The sequence below is a fragment of the Rhinoderma darwinii genome, chromosome 4, assembly GCF_050947455.1.
Source record: "Rhinoderma darwinii isolate aRhiDar2 chromosome 4, aRhiDar2.hap1, whole genome shotgun sequence".
Classification (NCBI taxonomy): Eukaryota; Metazoa; Chordata; class Amphibia; order Anura; family Rhinodermatidae; genus Rhinoderma; species Rhinoderma darwinii.
Genome location: NC_134690.1, coordinates 95643925 through 95660878, shown reverse-complemented (window position 1 = coordinate 95660878; position 16954 = coordinate 95643925). Strand labels below are relative to the sequence as shown.

Below are 16954 nucleotides of genomic sequence, written 5' to 3'. Positions count from 1 at the left end.
GCAACTGTCCGCATCAATGCCGCACAGAATCTGCGTTGCAGATTCTGCTGCGGATCTGCACAAAATGTGCAGTAAATTGATGCGGACTAGCTGCTGCGGACTGCGGGAAAAGTGCTTCCCTTCTCCCTATCAGTGCAGGATAGAGAGAAGGGACAGCACTTTCCCTAGTGAAAGTAAAAGAATTTCATACTTACCGGCCGTTGTCTTGGTGACGCGTCCCTCTTTCGGCATCCAGCCCGACCTCCCTGGATGACGCGCCAGTCCATGTGACCGCTGCAGCCTGTGATTGGCTGCAGCCGTCACTTAGACTGAAACGTCATCCTGGGAGGCCGGACTGGAGACAGAAGCAGGGAGTTCTCGGTAAGTATGAACTTCTATTTTTTTACAGGTTGCTGTATATTGGGATCGGTAGTCACTGTCCCGGGTGCAGAAACAGTTACTGCCGATCGCTTAACTCTTTCAGCACCCTGGACAGTGACTATTTACTGACGTCTCCTAGCAACGCTCCCGTCATTACGGGAGCCCCATTGACTTCCTCAGTCTGGCTGTAGACCTAGAAATACATAGGTCCAGCCAGAATGAAGAAATGTCATGGTAGTAAAACCAATACGCTCCGCATCACACATAAGATCTGCGGACTTCATTGCGGAATTTTGACTCTCCATTGAAGTCAATGGAGAAATTCCGCCATGAGTCCGCCACTGCTCCGCAACAGACAGAGCATGCTGCGGACCCCAAATTCCGCTCCGCAGCGGAATTTTACGCATCGTCTAAACGAACACTTCTAAATAGAAGTGGAAGTCAATGCAGAAACGGCTCCGCTGCGGATTAACGCTGCGGAGTGTCCGCAGCGGAATTCTAGTGAAATTCCGCCACGTGTGAACCCAGCCTAACAGTGTGTCTATAGAAGTCCACGCTTTGTAAACACATCTTATCCCATTTCACAAATACATAATATCCTTTCCGTGGTGACACTTTATACCCGGATCATTGCTGGAAGAACAGCACGAATCCAACACCTGGTCACACGAGGCCTACACTGCAGACTGGTTCTTCTAAAAAGGGGAAAATGTAGCATGCATATATATATATATATATATATATATATATCTATATATATATCTATATATATCTTCTATAGTATATCAGGGTACTGCATTTGGCATACCGCCAGACATGTTTACACGGTTTATAAATGTGACCCATTATAATTGATTTCTCCAGACAGGTCTGATATTCGAGAAGTTTCTGAAAGCGTAAGTTCACATTACAAGTCATTTGACAATAGACACTTGCTGATATTGGTTAATAAAGTGTTACAGACAGAAGGCTCCACAAATATTTACACAGCCATAATCCTGCCAACCTTCTAAGGAAATGTTCTATCCCCAGTTTATGATTTCAGATTCCCCTTGTAAATCTGGGATGGTTTACAGCTGTTGTGGAGAAACATTGCACTGGCTGACTGGATAGTTTGTTGCTTACACTTTGTTAGGCTTTGTTCACATAGGCGCCAGGGTCCCGTTTTGTCGGAGCTTTCTGTGGGAACAGGACCAAGACTGACACAAATGAAAACCAAAGGTTGATTTCAATGGTGTCGGATCCAGTCCCAATGGTTCTTGTTTGTCTCAGTTGTGCAAGGGTTCCGTCATTTTGACGGAATGACTAGCGTAGTCGACTACGGTATTGATTCCGGCAAAACGACAAACCCTTGCACAACTGAGACAAACGGAAAGAATTGGGACCGGAAACGTCACCATTGAAATCAAGCTTTGGTTTCCGTTTGTCAGTCAGGGTCCTGTACCCACAGAAAGCTTCGACAAAACGGGTCCCTGGCGCATATGTGAACGAAGCCTGTGTGAGCAGCAGGGATATAACCGATACAAGGAGCAAGACCTTTATTAACCCTTAAAGCGGTTTGTATCAGGGCTAGTTTGCCCCTTCCAGACCAGAACATCTTTTCTTCCAATACAAAAACTTATCAAACAAATATTCTTATTAAAAGCAGAACTCTCTTCGGTAACATTGTGGTCTAAACAATTTTGGGTTATTCATGCAGCCTCATTTTACAGTCACCAAATAGATATAACCTCCATAAAAATAAATTGTAAATAGTTTGCATATATCTTCTATACATCTCTAGTTCGCAGACACACCACGTAGTGGTGCGGGGAGCCACGTCTACCACCACTGTGACACAAAACTCATTGACTAATGGCTTGGCCACAATCCGTCATATTTTTTTATTTATTTGCTGTATGGCTCATGGGGGGCCCTCAGGCAGTACCCACTTTTTTTTAGGGAAGGCATAGTATTATACAACTACTACAGAAACCACTGGTCATCCACGGATTGTATGGAAGTTCTTCTCCAGACTTCAATCCTCGTTTTGTTTTTCCAGTGCCGTTTGCAAGCTGAATTGTAATGGACAGGTTTGATCAAGACTCACTGTACTTTCTCAAAGTATGTGTTAACTCTTTGACATTACTATATTTAACTCTAAAAGATGCCCAAATCTACTTCTCCTGACATCTCCATAAAAACGCAGGCACTGGCCTCAGGGTGAAAAACCGCCATCAAAAACCGTATGTGTAAATCTGGCTAGTCCCAGCCTCTAAGGCTGGGTTCACACGACCTATTTTCATGCGTAAACGAGGCGTATTATGCCTCGATTTACGCCTGAAAATACAGCTCCAATATGTCGGCAAACATCTGCTCATTCATTTGAATGGGTTTGCCGATGTACTGTGCCGACGACCTGTCATTTACGCGTCGTCGTTTGACAGCTGTCAAACGACAACGCGTAAAATGACTGCCTCGGCAAAGAAGTGCAGGGCACTTCTTTGAAACTTAATTTGAGCCGTTTTTCATTGAAGTCAATAAAGAAAAGCTCAAGATTACGGGCGTCAATGACGCCTCGCAAAATGCAAGGAGGGGCTTTTACGCCTGAAACGACGCAGCTGTTTTCTCCTGAAACCAGTGTCATTTCAGACGTAAAAGCCACTTCTCGTGTGCACATACCCTAAGGTGTACCGCCACCTTAAAGCCAGATTCACACACGCAGTTTTTGGAGGTAATGACATGAGTGGATCCAAAAGGAAGAGGAAGTATAAAGGAAAGGCTTATAAGTTTATTTCCTCTTGGATCCACTTTTGGCTTTGGCTTAAAAAACTTCATGTGTGATTCCAGCCTATTTAGGGCATATTTCTGGGTGAAGGGGGAGGCAGAGACGCAGCATGACATAAACCTTTCCTGGAAAATGTAAGTCAGCAGCTTTTAAGCACAAAATTCTCTAGTCACATTCTGATCAGCCCATATCAAGAGACAGCAAAGAGTGAATTACAACTAAGTATTTCAGCATTGACATCATAGAGCTATATCACCCATATATAAGCATTAAATACGTTATCCCACAGTTAAATATTACATTTTTCTGCTAGACAAAACAATTTCGTAAACTGACATCGTGCTCCCGTGTGTAGATATTGCGGTTACATACTTGTTATGGTGCCCCCTGGTGTTCTTTTGATCCCCTCTGACAACGTGTATGTAATTTACTCAGTGCTGGTGAGAAGCAGCAGTTTCTAATGTGCTGATTCTTATTGGCTGGCCTGCACAATAGCAGGAATTACTCCTCCACCACCTGTATACAAGATCTGGGCAGTGGGACAGCTACGCGACATGTGTGACCACCGACACTGCACACATTAGGAGGAGGTTCTGAGAGGGAATTAAAACATCAGGGAGTGCCACAAGAGCAAGATCTATTTTTTTTTCCAAAAACGATTTCAACTCAGAAATGTTTAGATTTTGCGTGATCTAACAGATAAATTAAATATACAATCATGGAACAACCCCTTTAACCCCTTAATGACCGGGCCTGAAAAGACCAGCTAAATTTTTCTGTTTTTGCCTCTGCGTTTCAGCAGCCATAACTTTATTTTTCCATTGACGTGGCTGTATGAGGCCTTGTTTTATGCAAGAGAAATAGTATTTTTTTTTCCCCAGTTTGTGGGTAAAAAAAAAAACACATTTTTTTACGGGGTGAATATAGGAATAAGCGATTCTCGGAATAGTTTTTTTTGTTTATTTTTTATCCCGTTCACGTTTCACACTAAATAACCCTTTCGATTAATTCTTCAGGTTATTACGGTCGTGTAGATACCTAATATGCGTAGGTTTTTTGTTTTTATTTAGTGTAGGGGCAATAAAATGTATTTAATGCAAAATAAAGACTCTTTTTATTTATTTGTTTTGTTACTTTTTTTTTTTTTTTTTTATCCCATCAAGGGATAACTTTATTTGTAACTTTATTTTTTACTTGTAATGTATTAGCATACTTCTTTACGCTAATAGATTACACTGTGTCACTATGACACAGGCTGCTGATCGGGCAGCACAGTGTGCCCGAACAGCAGGCACATGGAACAGACAGCCCTGTGGTCCTTTGTAGGTCCCCAGGGCTGACTGCAGAGGGATTCCCCATTGTTTGATCGCATCACTGGAATCCCGGTGATGCGAGCAAAGAGGGGAATTCCCTTTGATCATGCCGCGGTCACGGACCGCGGTAATCAAAGAGTTAAACAGCTGGGGTCCGAATGTTTGCCGACCCCAGCTGTGTTCAGGAGGCTGCTCTAAGATCAGGAGCTGTTAGTAACAGCTCCTGCTTAGAGGACGAGCGCTCACACGCCAAAAGACAGTGGGCGGTCGGGAAGGTGTTAAATGGAGACTACTATAAAACTCCCATTGTATGCACTACTCCCACCGTGAGAAGCAGCCACCCTTTTCTGCAGGGCACGCACAGGTAAAAACCGCTTACCCTCAATGGAAAACCCAACCAACCCTGCTATTAAATGGGTTGTCTCAAGATTAGCAAAAATGTTCTGTCCCCCCTTCCCCTAAAAAAACAGCACCATTTGACAATGGCCTTCATCTGGTATTGGATCATTCAAGTGAATGGGGCTGAGCTGCAATACCAGACAGATCCTATCGACAATAGTGACGATGTTTTGAAGAGGAGAGAAGGGGGGGGGGGGGAACAAAAATCTAATGTCATACAATCTCTTTAAGCACGATCAGCATAATAAATTCACTGGCCCTTTAACGCAATGAACATTAGCAATTTTTTATCTCTATTGTTGAAGAAAAAAAAAAAAAAAAAAAGAGGCGGCATTACAAACATCATGTTTATGTACAGAATCAACCTGCTTCCATTCTTACCTTAAATAACAAAATATACACAATATGTTAAATCAGAAGAGAACAAATTCATAGTTCATTTACAGGACTGCAGTGCTTGAAGGAGCAGGCAATGAATTGCGGATATAATTCAGCATTACAAAAACAGTTAAAAAATACTTAAAGGATGAAAACGATACAAAATAAAACATCATGAGTGGCGTCTTTGCTGGGAAGGGCGATCCAGACGACATCTGCAGGACAGCGCTGGTGGAGGCTGTGAACAGGACGAGGTGACGGCTCGTTCTTCAGTACTGAAAACTTCTCTTTGTCTGAATGTCATCTAATATTTGCTGGAGCTCCTCTTCTTCAAAACGGCCTTCAAGACTGGGGCAAAAAAAGGGAAGCCGCATAAGGATAGTTAGATTATTCTGGTATAATAGAAGAATAAGCACTAGGTAAAGATACCCTCCTCCAAGGGGTGAAACTTGCATTGATAATATATACTTATACACAACATACAGACAAGGTAGATCGATATCTACTGGTAGATCTGACAGCTCTTGGGTTGATCACTGATGCCTCAAGTTCATGAGGACGCTTTAATCCATAGTTTTGACCTTGAGTGTTATTGGGACCCTGCACAGAAATGCTGCAGATTACAGTGCTATAGAACAAATCTCATCCACATGCTGTGGATTTAAAATCAGATGATCACACTTTTAGTACAAAGTGATTACTTAGAGCAGACTGGAAAAAGATCTGGCTACAACTGAATTTAAAGCGTTTATGTGGGGACCGAAAAGTATTAGCAGTGTAGTTACTGCAGCATGCGAGTACACTCGCTGATATACATTCTGGTCCCCCGTCGCACTATTATGAGACATTAAAGAGGCTGTCACCAGTTTATAAGTGCCCCATCTCCTACCTAATCTGAAAAGCGCTGCAATGTATACACGTTTTTTTTTTTTTTTTTTGTTAAACATTTATTTTTTACAAAGTTAGGCCTAATAGCGTATTTCACGTCCGTGTTACGCGCGTGAAAATAACGCACGTCACACGGACCTATGCAAGTCAATGGGGCCAGACATTGTGTTTTTCACGCAAAGTGTCCGCTGCGTGAAACTTATTGCATGTCCTATACTTGTGCGTTTTTGCGCATCACGCACACATTGAAATCAATGGGTGTGTGAAAATCACGGATAGCACACGGACGCACATCCGTGTGCTGTCCGTGATTCACGCAACAGTTGCTAAAGAAATTATTTTGAAAAAGAAAAACACTGCCGTCAGTTTATTTTGCTGATGTGAAACGCGTGACATACTAATGACATACGCGCGTAAAAACGCAGACACACCATACACTGATGTCACACGGAAATGCAACGCAGGAAAAACGCTGCATTTTTTACGCGCGCAAAACGGACACATTCGTGTGAATAAGGCCTTATGATTATTTTTTAGTTTTATGCTAATTTGTTCTAAATGCCCAACTGGGTAGCATTTCTCATATCTGGTGGTCATGTGCAAAGGTGCAGTTCTTCGGGAAGGAGGTTGAGGCCTTGATTTCAGAGGTGTGTTCTATTTCAATCTCCCTCACGAGGGAATTGATTTTATTTTGGTTACCTATGCAGTATTTTTCTCCTTCATCCAAGAATCTCCCTACTTTTACAATAGCTGCAGCTAAACTACTGATTCCCACCAAATGGAAAGTAGAACGTGCTTTTCTGTTTACAAACATCCAAACAGTGTCATAATGATGGCGGCTGCGCGAACATCACGCAGCCGCGCATCATACGCTGACACACGAAGCTGTTAAGTACCTTTTGCGCGCGCAAAACGCCGCGTTTTTTCGCACACAAAACGCACACGCTCGTGTAAATCCGGCCGTAATGTACCATGCATGATTGATGCCTTTTTCTTATGAATGTCTATGTTTGAAATTGTCTTCTTGACTACTTTAATAAAAAGAGTTTAAACAAAAATAAATAATAATATATGCCCAACTGGGCGTTTTTTCACTTTTGACCAACTGGGCGTTGTACAGAGGAGTGTATGACGCTGACCAATCAGTGACCAATCAGCGCCATACACTTCTCTTTACAACGCCCACTTGGTCAAAAGATGCCCAAATTATCATAAAACGAAAAATCATCATAACTCAGTCAAAAATAAACGTGTTTTTTTTAAATAAAAAACAAAAAACTGTCGTGATCTACATTATAATGCCTTTCAGATTAGGTGGGAGATAGGGCACTTATAAACTGGTGATGGAGCCGCTTTGATAGAATTTTATAGCGCTGCCGGCGTCTAGTTGCAGTCTTTCTTGATGACGACACGACTCTTCGTCACGTGACCGAGCCCGCTGTACTCAATATGCTACTGCTATTCCAATGGTATTGCATTCGGGGCGCAACACCTTTCAGGCTGCAGTGCGGGACCTCACTACATTCATCTTTATGGGTAAGCCCACTACTATACTTTCCACACTTGATTTAATGTGATTTCACACGGACCAGATACACTGGACTGCGTCTCTGACAGTTCTATTCTCACTCTGGCACCTTGGTTCAGATCCTTTTCACCTACCTCTGCCAAGTGCAAATCAAATATAGACACCCAAATACTATCCCCTAGTAATGTCACAAGCATTAGGGCTACTTGTACTGACGTGGTGTTATGATCAATCCCTAAATTCCGCTGCTCGTCATTTCCAGTTTATTATATGTGCAGACAATATATGAGTTAGACGCTGTCACGTGTGATTCACACTAGGAAGTGTTTCTGTACCAGATCCTGTGTATCCACAGTGGGCCTTATATCCCAACCTTTAATATCTTTGAAGCTACCGCACTGCTTTTCCCTTCTTTTATTCGGATCCATCTTTGAATTTTATCTGTAATAATATTTTTGTATTGTATGTCCTAATAAAATCTTGCTATTTTTATATTCTATTTGTGGCGATATGACTTCTTTTCCTCTCAGTTTTTTATGCTATTCCAAGTACAGAGTACAGCGGGGCCGGTCACATGACGAAGAGTTGAGTCGTCTCGTCATCAAAGAAGACTGTGCAACTAGACCCCGGCAGCTCTATAAAAATCTATTAATGTCTCAATCAGCGCGATGGGGGACGGAATGTATATCAGCGAGTGTATTCACATACTGCAGTGAGCACGCTGCTAATGATTTTCGGTCCCCACATAACACCTTTAACTGGTTCCCGACCACTGGCTGTATTTTTACGGCCAGCGGTCAGGGTCCTTAAAACACGAGCCATAGACTTTCTACGGCTCGGGTTTTAACTTGCTGCCCGCACGAACAAGCAGCTGAATGTCGGGTCTCCGGCTGTCAGTGACCCTGAGGAGAGGATAGAAGCAGCTTTCGCTACTTCTGTCTTCTCCGATGTCTTTTTACACAGCGTTCAATGAATGATGTGTATATGAATAGAGACAGGTCACATGATCGCCGGGTGCCGTTAGTGGCAGACTGATGCTGGGTCTTACTAGACCCAGCACAGCCCTATTAGTGACAATCGTCACTATGAGAGGGCTGATTTCCCCTGTAACTGGGGCTGCTGTGCTCCAGTTACAGTGGAAAAGCCTGGTATAAAAGAAAGAAAAAAAATATATAAAGTTCCCCAAAGGTCTTTTTTAACCTTTGAGGCACAGACCATAGTAATAAAAAAATAATAAAGTAAAGTGCAAAAAAAAAATTAAATAATAAAATACACATAAAATACCCACCCCAAAAAAAAATGTCCCCCCCCCCCCGTCAATCATTGTTGTAACGCAAAAAAAAGGTGTGTATAAAAACGATAAAAAAAAGAAACCTGCATTGTCTACGGAAAAAACGTCGCAAAAATCACGTCGTTAGCCCAACAAATCGTTAGCCCAACAAATAAAAAAGTTATAGCCATTTAACGAACGCATGCTAAAAATGGCTAAACGGTGTCTGGTCCTGAAGGCACAAAATAGCCCGGTCCTGAACTGGTTAATGGGAGGGCAGGTCTGTTGTGTTGGGGAACTTCTTGGACCTCAGTGCTCCAAGATATTTGATTCCTACAGCACTAATTATAGGAAAGATGAACTTCAGGGGATACAGATATACATTTTCACAAATGAAGCAGGATAACAGAGTCTGACCACTGACACGCTGACACCACAATGTCCACATACCTTGGAATTAAAGCTTTTGCCTCATCTGCTGTTTCCGGACATAAGTTGGCTAAACAAGCCAACTCAAACCTGTGCAGCTTCTTCTGTAAGAGCAGGCTGGGAGAAGACAGAAGTGTCAGACGACTATTAGTGTAATTTTTTTAAACATACATAAACATATACACTCGGTTAGGGCTTGCCAATTAATCGACATCTTGTGCATTTCTGTTTTATCAATTATTTTCTCATGGTTTAAAATGTATCTGCCTCTTTAGGACGCAGATAGTTGAACCCAATGGTGGAGCAGAGAACCGTAAGGCCCCTGCACTACTATTCAGAGGAAAGGCAGTGACGTCATCACGCCTGTCTGGGCCGTGCCGCACACACCAGAGGGATCTCCTCCACTCGTCGTTGGAATGGGGTTAGGCGAGTATGTATATTATTTTTCTCAGGCACTATTGGGGATGTGGAGGCAACTATGGAGACATTATACGGTGTAGAGGGCAGTTATGGGGGACAGATATGGGGGACAGATATGGGGGGCATTATACTGTGAGGGGAGCACTATGGAGGCAATATACTGTGAGGGGGCAGTGCCAGGGGGTATATATTATATACAGTAATAAACAAACTCAAGGGATAAATATTAATCCATTGGCGTAGCATGCAAATAGGGGATGGGGCCTAAATAATCGTAATTGAGGTTACATTAATTAGGTCATAATCGCCCAGCCCTTCCCACGGTTATAAACTTCGGACAACGTGGAAGTCTTTAATAGGGGCCATGAAGCAGTTTATGTTATCTTCCACAGGAAACTATAACCAATCACAATTGTATATGCTACTTTCTCTGTTAAAGGGTTATTCCCCTCTCACACACTTATGACATATCTACAGGATATGTCATGTGTGATAGGCGCAGGTACCACCTCTGCACCTATCTGGGGAGCAGGGCTGCCCCGTCCCCTGTCCCGCCTTATGAGGTGGCTGCTGGCCCCCACATACAGGGACAGAATGAATGGAGAGGGGGCTGCTCACACATCACGGTTTTCTCCATTCTGTTCTTAGGGAGTTACAAAAATTGCTGAGCAAGCGCTACTTGGCTGTTTACCAAACTCCCATGAAACAGAACGAAGAGAGACCCGTGAATGCGCGACCACCTCTCCACTTAGTCTCCATCTGGAATTGACGGCCAGTGGGGTGACCCCCATTCTCCATGTAGGTGTTGGTCCCAGGGCTGGGACCTGCATTTCTCAGACATCCTGTGGACATGCCATAAACGTCTAAGATGGGAACAACCCGTTAAAAACTCTTATACACAAAACCAAGACAACAAGGCCGAAGAACCATTTTGTTTACATATGTCTGAGGATTCTGAACTGCTCCAGAATGACAGATTATGTACTGGGACTTGCCTGTAGGAAGGAGACAGATATATGGACACACAAACAGCCGTAGAGAACATAAAGGGAAACTCTGCCCTCAGTCTCGTGGACAATGAAAATTAACAGACCGATAATTGGTAAATGAGTGCTGCTAGTTTCTTTGAGTCAACATCCCAGTATCTAGACGGCCTATGTAACAGTGTGTCTGTGCAGGAGAAGACTATGGGAGCTCATATAAGGTGGTATACAGCCATTAGTTTCATTATAGTTCTAGTGATGGGGGTACCTTCTAACACTGGCGATAGTTTCTCTATTCTTGAACCGGCTGAACCTGGATGTGTAGTTGAGCGTTTTCATGAAGACTTCAGATAACTCCTGTTCCTCCTCTGCACTTTCATTCTGTTGTTTTCTGTGCTCCAGCAACATGTGCACTTCAGAATTCAGCAGCGTCTCCGCGCTCTCGAACTCTGCACGAACAAAAATAAATACGTTCACATGAATCGTCTACTCTTAAAAGAGATTGTCCAGTCTAATGTACATAAAGCTAAAAGTTCTAACATTCTAATATACTTTTGGTTTCAATTCCTCACCATTTTCAATATATGCTTGCGGTCAGTGAATGGAGACATTACTGTTCACATCCAGTTTAAAAACCCAAGCAGGCCTAAAATTCTCACAGCTAGAATTTGCTATAGTTGTATCGAGCATAAGGTAAAAGTAAGCTGATAGATTAAACCACTGATACATTGCAGCAAACATACCTACACTGAGACATTGTAGCACACTCAGGACAGGGGAGATATTTGTACGGTTAATGTATTTAGCTTACATAATTCTGGACTGTTTCGACGATACAATTGAGCCAAACACTCTGGTTAGACATTAGGCCTGTAGGAGTTTGTTCCTATTCATTGACAGCAAACAGATCTACATTGGGTTTCATTCCTGACTACATATATTAGAAAGTTTCAGAACTTTTCATTATACAAGGACTAAAGATTTACTGACCTCTATGGAACATTTATAGGATACGATTTCCTACATATCTTGTCTGTGTGCGTTGCGTATTGCCATCAGTGTGCTTTGCGCGTTTCATGTCCGTGCAAGCACTATATTTTTTTCCGCTTTTCAATGTATTTGATGCATTAAACGCGGACAGCACACAGATGTCCTGTGTGCTGTCTGTGGTTTTCACGCACCCATGAATGGCCCCATTGAAATGCATGGGTCCATGTGCGGTGTGTTTCAATGCACAGGACACGGAGGAGTATTACACTCGTCTGAATGAGCGCTAAGGGAGCAGGAGTGCAATGATAAAATAGGTGAGTCAATACAACGATTAGCTGCAGTTATAAAACTCCCCGACTGTCTATACTATCTGTGTGTACAGTCCAGTATATTTCTATGAGATGCTCCTCACTGCCTCCTGTGTAAAAACTGGCAGAGGAGACAGGCTGAAGCTGCAATGCATAGTATTACAATGAGACTGCAGTGTCAGGACAGTTCTTTGTCACTGCTCTATCACTTGCTGCACTTAGAGAGCAAGTGCAGTGCAATGAGACTCCACCCACTCTACCTCTGCAAAGAATCATGGGAAATGGTAGGGGGAACCACATCAGCGGGAAGAACCGAGATGGCAGACATCCAATAAATGACTAACTAAAATAGGTATACACAAGATTCTATCCATTATTCTCTAATAGCCTATACTGCACTATATAGGCAAAAAAATTTTTTTTATTTGCGGTAGTGCTTCTTTAAACTGGATACCATTGAACTGTAGAATAAAACCGACCTCCGCACGAGAGTATAAGGGTAGACATCGTCCAGAACAACCAGCAATCCCACGACACACTACAGAAAACCTCAGTCCAGTCTGAATGGGCCGATAACAGAGAACAATAGACTGGAGGCAGATTTGTTAATACTTTTGCTTCACTTTTCTAATTGATATGAATCTGTGTCCTCCAGGTGGTCACCATTCTTTCTATCAGACTGTAAAGACTTTTCATCAAGGGACCATTTTAGTCCGTGCCACTAGAATTCCTAAATGGGCGCAGTGAACAATGGCAGGTACCAGCAGCGTGCGCCGTATACAGGTGGCTGCTTTGTCCGGGACATGGCGCACACCAAACTTCTCATTCCGACTGACGCACACAGTAAACGAGGCCTAAAATAATTATAACTCAAGAAGATCAGTGTCCCTTTAAAATCCGGTTTGGCTCCATTGATCTAGTTCTACTGTTGGACCGTCCCTCGTGTTCCCCCGGTGACCAAATCGCCATACACATATTATTCCCAGTGCGGCAGCCCCAGGACTAGTCTCACCTTTCGGGAAGAGTAATTGGGAAGCGTCCTCCTCCACGTCCCCGGTACGAACATCCGCTCCACCAGTCGCCATTGTTGATTTTCCCGAATGACGGAAGCGGAAGTGTCATAGAGCTGTATTGTACGTACAGCGATCATCGCGTGTAGGCGCTCTGTACGGATGGTCACGTCTCTATGATATATGGGGAGATGCTGGAAGCAGCTGTTTGGCTGTTGTACATGGATAGGATTGTGTATATAACGTACAGTATACAACTAGGGAAGCGACAACAGTGACTGACGCTGCATTACAGGAGGATTACTGCCGTGTCCCCGCGCAGGCTGATACTAATGGGCCGGCCACATTGCAGTCTGGATGGAAATGTTTTACTAGGTTGATCAAATCTGCTCCCGTTTTGGGTTACACTAAAAAACGCATATGTGTTATACCGGATTATATAGAATTTATGTGTGTTATACCGGATTATATAGAATTTATGTGTGTTATACCGGATTATATAGAATTTATGTGTGTTATACCGGATTATATAGAATTTATGTGTGTTATAATTATATACAGGGTGGGCCATTTATATGGATACACCTAAATAAAATGGGAATGGTTGGTGATATTAACTTCCTGTTTGTTGCACATTAGTATATGGGAGGCGGGAAACTTTTCAAGCTGGGTGTTGACCATGGCGGCCATTTTGAAGTCGGCCATTTTGTATCCAACTTTAGTTTTTTCAATGGAAAGAGGGTCACGTGACACATCAAACTTATCGAGAATTTCACAAGAAAAACAATGGTGTGCTTGGTTTTAACGTTACTTTATTCTTTCATTAGTTATTTACAAGTTTCTGACCACTTATAAAATGTGTTCAAAGTGCTGCCCATTGTGTTGGATTGTCAATGCTATCAGTGTGTGAAGAGTGGGAGAAGAAGGTTGCATTGACAATCCAACACAATGGGCAGCACTTTGAACACATTTTATAAGTGGTCAGAAACTTGTAAATAACTCATGAAAGAATAAAGTAACGTTAAAGGAACAGTGTCACCACAATTTTTTTTTTAATATGTTAAAGATGTTAGGGTTTTATTAAAAACTTTTGTATTTATTTGTGTGTTTGTGTGTTACTTTTTCTTATTTTTACACTTTTTCTTCCCTATGGGGGCTGCCATTTTTTTTTCCATTTCTGTATGTGTCGATTAACGACACATACAGACATGGAATACGGCAGCTCCAGTCCCATAGGGACTGCGAACGGGGCCCGTTCCATCCACTAACATGTACGCCGCTGTGTGGGAACGGCGCATGCGCCGCTCCCACACAGTTCAATTTGAAATGCGCGCCGTCCGGCGCCATTTTCCTGTAGACCGGAAGTCGCGGCCGGACAGTAAGATTACTACTTCCGGTCGCGGCTTCCGGACTTGTGCACATGGAGCAGCGGCAGCAGACGGAGCGGATGGACCGGAGGGAGCGGCGGCGACTGGAGCAGGTAAGAGATTTCAATGTATGTTCGTGTTTCAGTGTGTTTACTACTGTATGTAAACCTTCTACACTGTGTGTTAGCTCAAAAAATGGCGACACACAGTGTAGGAGGTTAGACCGTTCAAACCCCTCGTTTCTCCCGGCACTAGCCAGGATAAAGGAGGGGGGGGGATTCTGAGAGCTCACTAGAGCGGGGGCTTTTTACCCAATTTTGCAGCATAAAGCAATGTGGTTGCTTTACCACATGCAATGCTGCAATTTTGGGAATGGCTCCATCTAGTGACCAGCAATGGGAAATATTATAAATTAGAATCCAATTGAATCCAATTTATAATATTTCCTGACTCGTGAAAAAAAAATAAAAAATAGAACAATGTTTAATCACCTATACACTAATTGTTTAACTAAAAAAAACAAACCATGTTTTGCTGCCAACACATTCCCTTTAGAACCAAGCACACCATTGTTTTTCTTGTGAAATTCTCGATAAGTTTGATGTGTCACATGACCCTCTTCCCATTGAAAAAACTAAAGTTGGATACAAAATGGCCGACTTCCAAATGGCCGCCATGGTCAACACCCAGCTTGAAAAGTTTCCCCCCTCCCATATACTAATGTGCCACAAACAGGAAGTTAATATCACCAACCATTCCCATTTTATTTAGGTGTATCCATATAAATGGCCCACCCTGTAGAATTTGTGTGTTATACCGGATTATATAGAATTTATGTGCGTGTTATGCCGGATTATATAGAATTTATGTGCGTGTTATGCCGGATTATATAGAATTTTTTGTTATATATCAATTCTATATATTCTGGTATAACACGTAAATTCGATATAATCCAGTATAACACGCACATATATACATTCTTTATAATCTGGCTAACACATAAATTCTTTATAATCTGGCATAACACATATCTATATAAATTCTTTATAATCCAGTATAACACGCATGTAAACTTTATATAATCCAATATAACACGCATATAAATTCTATATAATCTGGCATATGTGTTACACCGGATTATATAGAATTTATATGCGTGTTATACCGGGTTATATCATCAAGTTATTCAGGATTATGTGTGTGTTACACAAAGAAGAGGTAAATGCAGGCTTTTTAAAGTGAGGAAGTGCTTTGCTTTGGCGTGGTGCAGGGGTTAATCTAGGCGATGCAGGGCAGGAAAATGAACATAAAACTGATATTAGATCTTTTTAGACCTCCGTACACACTTTTTTTTCTTGTGTTTTAAAGTGCATGTAAAAAAATGACATACATTTGAAACTTTTTTTTTTTATGCCATTTTTCCATGCATTTTGGTGGCATTTTATATTTAGTTACCTTTTGTGCAGGATTTTTTTCCTCGGATTCTTGAAGCCCTGTAAGGCCAGGACACAAAAGTAAGGAGATGCGTCAGTCTTTTCTTTATACCTTTCCTTTCTTTTGGATCCACTTCTGGCTTTCGCTCAATATGCAATGTTAAATACTTTTGTGTCAAAGTTCTACTTTTATGGTTAGCCAATAAAGGGATCATACCTTCTATACTTTTGTCTTTTTTGACACAAAAGTATTTAACATTGCATATTGTCTCTGGCTAAGGCCCTATGCACACGACCGTAAAAAGTCCCGTAATTACGGGCCCATAGACTTCTATTGGCCATGGGTACCTCCCCGTATGCTTACGGGAAGGTGCCCGTGCCGTTGAAAAAGATAGAACATGTCCTATTTCAGGCCGTAATTACGGAACGGGCAGCCCATAGAAGTCTATGGGGCTCCCGTAATTACGGGAGCGTTGCTAGGCGACATCAGTAAATAGTCACTGTCCAGGGTGCTGAAAGAGTTAAACGATCGGCAGTAACTGTTTCAGCACCCTGGACAGTGGCTACCGATCACAATATACATCAACCTGTAAAAAAAAAAAAAAAAGCCGTTCATACTTACCCAGAACTCCCTGCTTCTTCCTCCAGTCCGGCCTCCTGGGATAACGTTACAGCCCATGTGACCGCTGCAGCCAATCACAGGCCAATCACTGGCTGCAGCGGTCACATGGACTGCCGTGTCATCCAGGGAGGTCGGGCTGGATGTCAGGAGAGGGACGTGTCACCAAGACAGCGGCCGGGTAAGTATGAATTTATTTTACTTTTATTACGGAAAGGGCTGTCCCTTCTCTCCATCCTGCACTGATAGAGAGAAGGGGCTGCCGATTACTGCAGAGCAATTTTGCAGCCCAAAACGTGCCCGTAAATACGGGTGGAATACGGGTGACACCGGACCCGTATTTACGGGTGGACAAAAATACGGTTGTGTGCATGGGGCCTTACACGGTACTACACTATTTTTGGCTTTAGCTCAAGAAATTCTGCCAAAAACTGCATGAAAACTGTATGTGATCCTGGCCTGAGGAAAAACCGAAAGATAAAACGACAGCCA

The 16954-nt window shown here is 42.6% G+C and overlaps 1 protein-coding gene across 1 annotated transcript; it reads right to left on the bottom strand.

The window, feature by feature from the left end:
• Nucleotides 1-5172: 5172 nt before the first annotated feature.
• POLR2D (RNA polymerase II subunit D) lies at nucleotides 5173-13156 on the bottom strand. The gene is made up of 4 exons (XM_075863967.1): nucleotides 13046-13156; nucleotides 11004-11184; nucleotides 9354-9449; nucleotides 5173-5565 (listed from the first exon to the last, which is right to left on the bottom strand). The coding sequence occupies exons 1-4, from the start codon at nucleotides 13116-13118 to the stop codon at nucleotides 5487-5489; spliced, it is 429 nt and encodes a 142-aa protein (XP_075720082.1). The 5' UTR covers nucleotides 13119-13156; the 3' UTR covers nucleotides 5173-5486.
• Between the last annotated feature and the right edge of the window lie 3798 nt (nucleotides 13157-16954).

Bases quoted from the DNA above. Each gene is read 5' to 3' on its own strand.
- POLR2D (XM_075863967.1), bottom strand. From the start codon at position 13,118: ATGGCGACTGGTGGAGCGGATGTTCGTACCGGGGACGTGGAGGAGGAC. The intron at 9,450-11,003 runs GTACCCCCATCA...GTCTTCTCCCAG, and splicing joins ACTATCGCCAGTGTTAGAAG to CCTGCTCTTACAGAAGAAGC. The intron at 5,566-9,353 runs GTATGTGGACAT...TTTTTGCCCCAG, and splicing joins GCAAAAGCTTTAATTCCAAG to TCTTGAAGGCCGTTTTGAAG.